Raw genomic sequence first — 11,147 nt, 5'->3', positions numbered from 1 at the left:
CCCCATGGTCACGTGATCAAAATTCAGGCGCTTGCCAACTTGTTCCTATTTATGACGGTCCCCTTTTACGACCTGAGAAGCAAAGTCAATGGGGAAGCCAGATTCACTTAAGAGCCGTGTTACTATCTTTAACAACGGCAGCGATTCACTTAACAACTGTGGCAAGAGTGGTCTTTAAATGGGGCAAAACTCAACTCACCTTAGCAGCAGAGATTCTGAGTTCGATTCTGGTTGTCGGTTGCGGACTTCCTCCTGTAAGTACTGCAGCTTTGGGGAGGTCCGTCATAACGTTGAACGGCCGCTATGCAAATGGTCGTAACTGGAGGACTAGCAAGAAACCGCTTTTTAAAGTAGCCACTGCATTAAACTGGCTTTCCTCACAATGCAAAGACATCTGAGAAAACATAGGGGATAAGCGCTGAGAATTGAAGGAGTCAGTAAAATATATAAGCATCGGCTAAAAATGTTCAAGAAAAGTTTTTAGGGATCAGGTTGGTTATCTGTTGCCCTTATTCGTCTTTTGCTATCGTTCCCTTGCTACTTGCTAGACTGCCCCTGAACGTGGAGGCTCCATTCAGCAGCCTCTGATCCATTGAAACGCAGTTCGGTTAATGCAATATCCTTTAGTCTTTCACCTTTTAATACAATATCTATCCTTCGCTCTGCCCTATGAGTAACTCGCCCTTGAAATATTAGGATGTCGAAAGGATAGCTGCAGTTGCTTGCCGCAGCAAAAACCATTTTCATTTTTAAGTTTCACGGCAGGGTAAATTTGTCGTCTCAAAATAGATGAAATCTTTTGGAGGTCCTGCAAAAAGGCTTATGAAAAGGACCTTTTGTTCCTGATTAATATTATCCCTGTCATCTTCGAAGCTATCTCGGAGGTCATGAAGAAGTAAGAGATAAATATTTTACAACCGGTAATAGTCATTCATAGATTTGCTTCCTGACTCCAGGAGTTTTTGTCCTTTTTTTTTTTTTTTTAAAGCCATTTAAGCAAATGGCCTCTTTCGGTAATCGTTAGTAGTATGATCAAATAATGTATTTATTTCATACAGCAAAATAAATGTTCTAGGCCTCTAAATAAAATAAAAAATCCATCTGCTCCTTTGGATCAATAGCCTCAAACAGCAGGCAGCAAGGTGTGATTTGATTTGATACCATTAAAAAGCAGGACAATACAGAATAACAGAGTTGGAAGGGACCTTGGAGGTCTTCTAGTCCAACCCCCTGCTCAGGCAAGAAACCCTATACCCTTTTCAGACAAATGGTTGTCCAATCTCTTCTTAAAAACCTTCGGTGTTGGATCATTCAGGCTGCAAAATGGCAATTAACACCTTACTTCACACATTTCACTAAAAAGTTCCTTTGTTTCAAGTTTAAGAGGATTTGATTAAAAATCCAGCTGTATAGATCTTCATATTGCTAAATCCAGACTCTCGTGATGTTTTCGACAAAATTGCAGTGATATCAGGTCGTTCTGCAGTTCAAACATCTGAAATGTGTGTCGAGCCGAGGTGGCGCAGTGGTTAAATGCAGCACTGCAGGCTACTTCAGCTGACTGCAGTTCGGCTGTTCAAATCTCACCGGCTCAGGGTTGACTCAGCCTTCCATCCTTCCAAGGTGGGTAAAATGAGGACCCGGATTGTTGTTGGGGGCAATATGCTGACTCTGTAAAACCGCTTAGAGAGGGCTGAAAGCCCTATGAAGCGGTATATAAGTCTAACTGCTACTGCTATTGCTATCGTATCTTTTACCTGTTCACCATTGCGATGTGATAGCACCACAAAATTAAAAACAAGGGAGGAAATTAGGATTAGGAGCTCATGGGAACGTTTTTGGATCATAAGGAATTCGGGAGAATTTTGTCTGCGTGCAACGAGATTAAAAAATTCACGGCAGAAAGCTGCATTTCCCGTCACTGATTCTAGGGCACTGACCTTCAGCAATACGCACATTATTGTGCCCTTTTTACAACTCCGTTTAGTTCAGTTTATTGTCATTGCACCTCGTTCCACAAAATTAAACGGGCGCCATCCTCAGTGCACATTATAACTATAAAAATAACACAAAGACACATCCTTCACATTCTATACAATTGAATTGAAAACCCTATCTTGCATTAATATTGGGGCCGAGGTAGCACAGTGGTTAAATGCAGCACTGCAGGCTACTTCAGCTGACTGCGGTTCGGCTGTTCAAATCTCACCGGCTCAGGGTTGACTCAGCCTTCCATCCTTCCGAGGTGGGTAAAATGAGGACCCGGATTGTTGTTGGGGGTAATATGCTGACTCTGTAAACCGCTTAGAGAGGGCTGAAAGCCCTATGAAGCGGTATATAAGTCTAATTGCTATTGCTAATATTGCACTATACTGTAGGATTCAATATAGTTACTGCCCTGGGAGAGAAGCTGTTTTTCAGCCTATCCTTGTTTTTTATTATCCTGTACCGGCAGCCAGATGGTAATAGTTCAAAAAAAAAAAAAGTGCCCAGGATGAGATGCAACTTTAAGAAAGTTTTGAACTTTCTTAAGGCAGCGGGAACTCTAAAGTGCTTCCAAAGAGGGGAGGGGGCAACCCATGATCCTCTGGGCAATGAAGTTAACCTTCTGGAGCGCTGTCCTATCTGCCATTGTGCAGTTGGTGAACCAGACACAGGCGCAGTGAGTTAAAGTACTCTCTGGTACAGCGGTAGAAGGTCACCAGTGGTTTTCCGTCAAGTTGTTGTTTCCTGAGAAGTCTCGGGTTGTATAATCTCCGCTGGGCCCTTTTGACCAGGGCTGCCATGTGAGCTCCCCAGGTCTCAGGTCCTCTTACAGCAACACCCAGAAACTTTGAAAGTGGCTACTTGCTCCACTCGGCCTCCATTGATAACCGAGGGCGGGATGTCCGATCTATTCCTTCTATAGTCCATTGTTGTGACTCAGCAGAAGTTTGCTGTGAGTTGAGTCAGGATGCAAGATTAACAATGCAGCTGGGGCTCGTTAGTGGCGTCTTCTGGTGATAAAAGGACGGATGGTGCCACGCCCTGGTTGCAGGAGTCAACGTTCATCGATCATCGGTCGTGGTTTGGTTGTGAGAGACACTTGGAGAAGTGATTTGCTTTCTGTAACCCTAATTCAAGGAGACACTTGGAGACGTGAATTGCTTTGTAAGAGTTTTGTTTTGCATTCTGTTATCTTCTGGTCAGAGACTTTATTTATGTTTATTTTTGGGCTCACAGCCAGTCAGAGCCGAGGACTGATAAAGTTCTTTCCTTTTAAGTTTGTCTGCCTGTTGTCTGTTAACGAGCGAAGGAGGGGGGACCGAACAGTCCACAATAAGCTCCTTGGTCTTATTGGTGTTAAGGACCAGCCATTCGTCATATAAAGCAGGTGCCAAACCGTTTTTTAGTGCGGCATCCAGCCATACTATGCTTTATTGCCGTGTTTCTCAAACTGGGCATGTGTGGACTTCAACTCCCAGAAGTCACTTCAATCCCTTAGAAGCTGATTGGGGAATTCTGGGAGTTGAGCCCGACACATCTCAATATTCCCAAATTTCAGAAATAAGCTTTATTGGGTTGAGATTTGTGAACACGTGTAGTTTTATCAGGATTTATGGATTAGCATATAGGTACTCCTTATTTATGACCATAAGTGAGCCCAACATTTCTGTTGTTAAGGGAGACATTTGTTAAGTGAGTTTTTGTCCCATTTTACTATCCTTGCCACAGTTGTTAGGTGAATCGCTGCCGTTGTTAAGTTAGTCACAAGGTTGTTAAGTGAACCTGGCTTCCCCCATTGACTTGGCTTGTCAGAAGGTCTCAAAACGTGATCACGTGACCTCAGGATGATTCATATTTATGACCATCGAAGTCCCAGTGATCCCTTTTTGTGACTTTCTCAGGCAGGAGTTAATGGGCAAGCCTGATTCACTTAACAACTGTGTCACTAACATAATATAGGTAGTCCTCTACTTACGACGGTTCATTTAGTGACCATTCGAAGTTACAATGGCACTGAAAAAGCGACTTAACGATCGTTTTCCACACTTATGACCATTGCAGCCTCCCCATGGTCACTTGATCAAAATTCAGGTGCTTGGCAACTTGTTGTGACTCAACAGACGTCTTCTTTTCGGGATACAAGATTCATTATGCAGCTGGGGCTCGTTAGGGGCATATTCTGTGGATAAAAGGACGGATGGTGCCACGCCCTAGTCGCAGGAGTCAACGTTCCTTGGTTCGTTCAACATTGTTTGATCATCAGTCGTGGTTTATGTAAGATTCACTTGGATAAGTGCTTTGTATTTTTGTAACCCTAATTCATAGAGACGTTGGAAGAAGTGTTTTGCTTTCATTTTGTTCAAATTGTGTTGCCGTAAGAAAGATTTGTTTTCATTCCGTTATCTGGTCAAAGACTGTATTTATGTTATTTTTGGGCTCGAAGCCAGTCGGAGCCGAGAACTGATAAAAGTCGTTTTAAGTTTGTCTGCCTGCCGTTTGTTAACGAGCCGTGAAGGGGGGACAGAACAGCAACTGGTCCATGACGGTGGCAGTGTCCTGGGGTCGCATGAGTGGTGGGTTGCTAATCCCGTTCCAACCGAACCATGCGGTGTCCTCGTGCACGCGCGCAGTTCACGCATGCGTCTTAGCGCCTGCGTGATGCTCCAGCTGCTCGCGGAGACTCGCGCAGGCGCTGTATGTGCCATCCAGCTGCTCGCGGAGAATCGCGCAGGCGCTGTATGTGCCATCCAGCTGCTCGCGGAGAATCGCGCAGGCGCTGTATGTGCCATGCGCCTGCGTGGAAGCGCAGAAGCCTTCAAAGACCGGTAAGGAGCGCGGGTGGGCCCTTCGCCGTTCCCGGAAATTACTTACTTCTGGGTTCGCCGACCAACCGGTTCGCAGGGACCGCCGCAAACCAGTTGAAACCCACCCCTGGGTCGCATGATCCGCTTTTGCGACCTGACAAGCAAAGTCAACGGAATTCACTGAACAACCGTGTGTCTTAACTTAACAACTGCAGTGATTCATTTAACAACTGTGGCAAATTTGGAACACAAATTATAAACTAACACGATCAGCAGCACTTAAAAGAAAATATATACAAAATGTTTTATCGTTGGCATTTTATCACCAACAAGATTGGCTAAAATGTACCCAAACATGAAGCCGACCTCCTGGAAGTTTAAAAAGTACAAGGGACTTATTATCACATATGGTGGACCTGCCTAGAAACACAAAAATATTGGACAAAAATTTGGAAATGGGTGCAAGAAATTACAGGAGTACAGATAAAATACAAACCCGAAATCTTTCGACTGGGAATAATCAAAGGGAAATATACAAAGAAAATTAAGTACATATTAACACATCTGCTAACTGCAGCTAGAATAGCATTTGCCCAATGCTGGAAAGAAAATAACACCCCCTCGGATGAATTAGTGATTAAAAAAAACTTTGGATTGTGCAGAGATGGACAAATTAACACTGAAATTAAAAGATAAAGAAGAGTGGGAATATTATGAAATTTGGAACAATTGGTACAAATGGCTGCAAAACAAGAATAAAATTAATTAAGCCAAAAAATTATATACATATATATATATATATATATATATATATATATATATATATATATATATATATATATATATATATATATATAACTGTGTATAAAGGTGTGTAAATATAGAAGCAAAATATATACATGTACAGGTATGATGACATAACAATGTTGATGCAATAACTGTAAGGTGTTGTAGAAGGGAAAAAATAATTTTAAAAAATCTGCTAAACAACTGTGGCAAAAAGGGTCGTAAAATGGGGCAAAACTCATTTTACAAATGCTTCACTTAGAGCAACTGAAATGTTGGGCTCGTATGGTCATAACTCGAGGACCACCTATAAGTGCATTGATTGACTCAACCGTGGCAGGAAGTCATGATATGGGGTAAAATTTATTTAACGACTGCCTCGCTTAGCAACAGAAATGCCGAGCTCAATTGCTGTCGTAAGTCGAGAACGATGTATACTTGTATTTACACAACACCCCTGCAGAGTAGGCTACTCTGGCTACAGAAATCAAACAATATATGGATAAAAATAAAGTTTCTAATTCCCTGGGCCTTTGAACCCTAGAAAAGCTGAGGTATGGATAGGCTGAACGTGTGTTTTTTAAAGAAACTAGACAGATTATATATATATATATATATATATATATATATATATATATATATATATATATATATATATATCTGTATCTGTGTGTGTGTGTATGAAATTTGGAACAATTGGTACAAATGGCTGCAAAACAAGAATTATATATATATAATTTTTATTTATTTTCATTACTTTAGCCTGCTAATTTTTTTTTTTTTAAAAAGAACAGCTCCTTTTCCAGAAAGTGGCAAGTGGGGTACATCCTGAAAGACGCCTGTTGAATAACATGGCCAGAGGAGCAGAGTCGGAGGGAAAAGTTGGCCACCCCTCCTCACTGAGGTCTCCCTCCTTGAGAAGGCCAAATGCTGCCAACTTCTGCCTCAGAAGAACACTTTGGCTGCGGTATTCCTTAGAATCCTTTTGATTTAGGTACGGGTGTCTTCTAACCGATTTATTTATTTTTTATTTAGAAAAAAAAATATTTTATTTACATCAAGAGGGCGCCCACAGCCATCCCCCTCCCCCTCCCCCGCTTTGGGGCAACTTTTCTCCCTCAAATTTTCCCGCGCGCGGACTCTTTTTTTCTCTTTTCCCCTCTCGCGCTCCGCCCCGCCCACCCTTGTGTTTTTTTTCCTCCCCTTTTCCGGCGGAGGGAGACCGAAAAAAAAAAAAAAGCCCCTGCGCGCGTAGTCCTATATAAATAGCTGCGCCGCGCGGAAGTTTCGCCAGTTGCGGCCGGACGCCGGTGGGGGAAAGTGCCTGGATTATCGGCGCCCGCGGAGGACGCGAGGGGCGGCACAGCGGCCTAAGGCGGAGGACACCTCCCTGCGCTCCTTCCCCCTCCCCCCCACCATCCTTGCAAAAGACCCGCCACCCTTTCTTCTCCCCACCCCCCCTCGTTTTTGAAACCGCTTCTTAAGAGGAAGGGCCACCTGCCCCCTCCTTTAAGCCGGGGCAGAGGTGGCGGGGTGGGGTGGGGGGGGCAGCAGGATGTAAGAGAGGGATGGGCAGGGGGGTGAACTCCCTCACCCATTCCCCCCTTTAATACATTCCCAGGCCAGATATCATTGGGGGAGGGGGCAAGGTTTTAATTCCCTTACCCCCTCCCTTTAAAAAGCGATTCTGAGTCCTATTGGCTCCCTTCGCAAAAGCAAGGGGGAAATAATAATCCTTTCTCCCCCTCCCCCCTATCTTAATCTTCCCTGTATTTTCCCCCTTATCCATCCCTCCCTGCATCCTCCGCGGGGCAGCTGTCATAGCCCCCCTTTTTAATTCCTTATTCCCCCCCCCTTCCTCCAGGCATTATAAGGGCCTGGGACCCCCCCCAAACCCTTGTTTTAAAAGAGGGGCTTTAGATTGACAGGAAACTGTTTTGCTCCTTTATGCCTTTTTTATGTTCTTCCCTGCTCTTTTTTATTTTTAAAGGCAAGGTGGGCTTTTCTAAAGGGGTTTAATTCCCCCCCCTCCCCTCCATGCTAGGAGTTTAGGATTTTTTACCATCTTGGTTTTAGGGTTTTTAACATCTTCGTTGTAGGGTTTTTACCATCTTGGTTTGGAATTAACCTCAAATGCTTGCCTGTATGAAAGGGCCACTTCTTTAAACCTTTTTTGGTGGTGGGCTTGCTCCATCTTCCCCAAAGAGGCTTCATCCACCCTGCTTCTCTTCGTACCACCACCCCATGCCAGAAAACACCCACCGCCTATGGGAAGCTGGCCGCTGCCCCCCAGCCTCCCGCCCCAGTTCAGCAGCAGCAGCAGCGTCATGCCAGCAGGTGCCCCCTTTGGTTGGGGGGGCCCAGGACGCGGGCAGAGCCAGCCCCCCCTCTCCTAGCCTCTCCTCCTCCTCCTCCCCCAGCCTGCTGATGTGAGCTTCGGCTTGTCCTTCCCTTTCTCCTTGTCCTCCCTGCGTTGTCCCCCCCACCCCTCAAGCTTCATGCCCCCCTGAAAAAACATGGAGGTGGTGGGGGATTTTGAATACAGCAAAAAAGACCTGATCGGGCATGGAGCTTTCGCCGTGGTCTTTAAGGGTCGGCACCGGAAGGTACAGTGGGGTGGAGAGAGAATTGGGGGTCTCTGCTCCTATGGGGATGGTTGGGGGGGGGGAAACGGGGCTTACAAATCTCACCGGCTCAGGGTTGACTCAGCCTTCCATCCTTCCGAGGTGGGTAAAATGAGGACCCGGATTGTTGTTGGGGGCAATATGCTGACTCTGTAAACCGCTTAGAGAGGGCTGAAAGCCCTATGAAGCGGTATATAAGTCTAACTGCTATTACAGGGCTGTCAGATTTCAGAAGGAGGGGGCTATATAGGGTTGAAGTTGGCTCCTGTGCTTTTTTCCCCCATCCCCAGTTTACCTGGGAAGCCTTTCTCCTGAAGCTGCCCTTTCTCCGCTTCTCCTAACTCGGTTTCTGGGGTTTGGTACACTTCAGGTAAACCGCTAGGTGTATTTTTAAAAGCTGGCTGCATTGTCACGCACAAAAATGGTTGGTTTTCCTTCCCCCCCTCCCTATTTTTGAGGAGGTGGGTGGTTGGGTAGGGGTGCAGCTGTGGTGCATGCTGTTGGGCTTAAACCAGCCTTGTTTTCCTTCCCTGTCAGAGCCAGGGATGGGATGATGTCAGCTGTTTCCTCCCAGCCTTTCTCCCCTCTCCTCCACACAGCTGGCAAACCTGCTCTCTTTTACAATTAAAAAGAAAGGAGACGGGGTTTATGGGTTTTGTAGTTTGGAGCCTCGGGTTTTGCCAACCTCCCGTCCAAAGGTTTGAATGAACTTCCTAGCTTGTGTAAATAAAATGGGGCTGGAGTTGCTCCCCCTCCCACCAAAATCTCTTTTTCCAGAGCTGCTTTCCCTGCCAGGATCCAGTGAGCCATCTGACGTCAAATGGATCCTCAGATCCTGGCAAGGATCCCTTCTTTCCTTGCCTCCTTTTGCAAGAAGCTCTTGGTGTTGGGTGTATGTTTTGTTTTAAGGGTTGACCTCCACTCTTGGTTATCATATTGTGTGTGTTGTCCCTTCTTCATTGTTTATTTTATGGTTCTCTCTTACTTCTATGCTGTTTACATTCCTTTCATTTTCTTCTTTGTTGTTGTTATAAGATGCCCGGAGCAGCCCCAGCGTGGCAAGATTGGCAAATAAATTTAACCAAGAATAATTCTACCTGCCTGCTTCAGGGGCCAAGCTATCCCTCAAGAGATCTTTCTGTCAATTTACTAGCTTGACTTAAAGATATGATTGGATCTTCACAAATGTCTTTTTTGTTGTTGGGTGACTTTGAACAACTTGGTCTCTCCCTCCCTCCCTCTGTGTGTGTGTGTGTGATTCCTTTTGGGCATCTGCAATCTTGTTGAGACAGGGAGCTTCTGGGCCCTCTGTTTAAGATAAGGGAATGGCCTGCAGGTCTCTTTAAAAGGTATCTAACACAGCAGGTTTCTGGTCTTGCCTGTTAAGCATTTGAACCCAAGGGTAGAGTGGGATGAAGCTAATTGCTTGGACCTAAAAAGGACAACTAGAAGGAGAAAGTTGTGAGTTGCCCTACTTTAGTTGCACGTGGGTAAAGTTTGGGCCTGTGGTCCTGATTGTAAATTGTCCTTTTTACACCAGCTGTTTGCAACTTGACATGTTCTCCTAAAAGGTTTTAGACCAGGGGTGTCCAACCTTGGCAACTTTAAGACCTGTGAACTTCAACTCCCAGAATTCACTAGCCACTTTCAACTTTCCTAAGGGGGGAGTGGGGGGCTATTGGCAGTTGCAATTAGCAGTTGGGAAAGCTGTAGACCAGGTGGAAAAAAAAGAGGACTCCCACCTTCTTCCAAGAATCTTAATCATTTTAAAGCTTAGAGAGAGAGAGAAAGAGAGAGAGAGAGAGAAATACCAGATCTGCTTGTTTCTCGTGACTGTTTACAAAATAAGAAAATGTGCTTGTACTTAGAACTCTTTCTCCATCCTCTTTTCAGAAAACGGACTGGGAAGTTGCTATAAAAAGCATTAACAAAAAGAACTTGTCGAAGTCGCAGCTCCTGCTTGGGAAGGAGATAAAAATCTTGAAGGTATTGTATTTTGGAGGCTGTTTTCTTCCAAACACAACAAGCCTCCTATGCTGTTGTGTAACTCACAAAAGGGGGGAGCACAGCAACCTAGCATTGTGTTGATACCTACCAGTGCTTGCCTAGCCTTGGAAAAAAAAACCAGTGTCCTTTTTTCCTAAGTTTTAGATTTCACAAGGTTTGTGACATTTATTTGTAGTGACAGTGTGCATATAGTCTTTGGCTTACAACAGTTTTCATTAGTGACCCGTTCGCAGTTACAACGGCATTGAAAAAAATGTAACTTATGACCAGTTCTCATATTTATATTCATGCGATGCAAATTCAGATGCTTGGCAGCTGACTCACATTTATGACGGCTGCCGTGTCCCAGGGCCACGTGACCACCTGACAAGCCACGTCAAGGGGGAAGCCAGATTCACTTAACAATCCTGTCACTAACTTAACCATTGCAGTGATTCACTTAACAACTGTGGCAAGAAAGCTCGTAAAATGGGGCGAAATTCACTGAACCCCAATGCTTTGCTTAGCAACGCATTTTCAGCTCAATTATGGTTGTAAGTTGAGGACTACCTGAGTACATAGACTAACCTTCATTTTGAGGGCCTTTGGTTTTGCCTTTTCCTTTTGCTCCGTTCTCTTTTCAATTTGGCTTGGAATAGATGGATGAGGACTGCCGGAATGGTGCGGAACTTTCACAATTCTGTTGCCCCACCTCAGTGATGGCAAATTTTTTCGGCACCGAGTAGCCAAACCGGGATGTATGTGCGTGTGCCGGAGTGCTGGAAACCTGAAGACCAGCTGACCAGCACACGTATGCCTGTTTTGGGACCATTTTGGGGGCGATTTTCAGGCTGTTTTTTGAGCTGGTTGCAGGCCGTTTTCCAGCCATTTTTCAGGCTGTTTGTGGCCCGAAAACCAATCCCAAAATGGCCTGAAAACAGCCTGAAAAATGGTGAAAACC

General features: G+C 44.9%; 1 protein-coding gene across 1 annotated transcript in view; it reads left to right on the top strand.

The window, feature by feature from the left end:
* The first annotated feature begins 6,873 nt into the window (after positions 1 to 6,873).
* ULK2 (unc-51 like autophagy activating kinase 2) overlaps positions 6,874 to 11,147 on the top strand; it is a 149,578-nt gene continuing 145,304 nt past the window's right edge. The window contains exons 1-2 of the mRNA XM_032215046.1: positions 6,874 to 8,182; positions 10,094 to 10,186. Of these exons, the coding sequence (XP_032070937.1) occupies positions 8,093 to 8,182; positions 10,094 to 10,186 (183 nt within the window). The 5' untranslated portion in view covers positions 6,874 to 8,092. The remainder of the gene's footprint in view (positions 8,183 to 10,093; positions 10,187 to 11,147) is intronic.

The sequence above is a fragment of the Thamnophis elegans genome, chromosome 4 (genome assembly GCF_009769535.1).
Source record: "Thamnophis elegans isolate rThaEle1 chromosome 4, rThaEle1.pri, whole genome shotgun sequence".
In the NCBI taxonomy this organism is placed as follows: Eukaryota; Metazoa; Chordata; class Lepidosauria; order Squamata; family Colubridae; genus Thamnophis; species Thamnophis elegans.
This window is presented reverse-complemented; position numbering and strand designations above follow the sequence as displayed.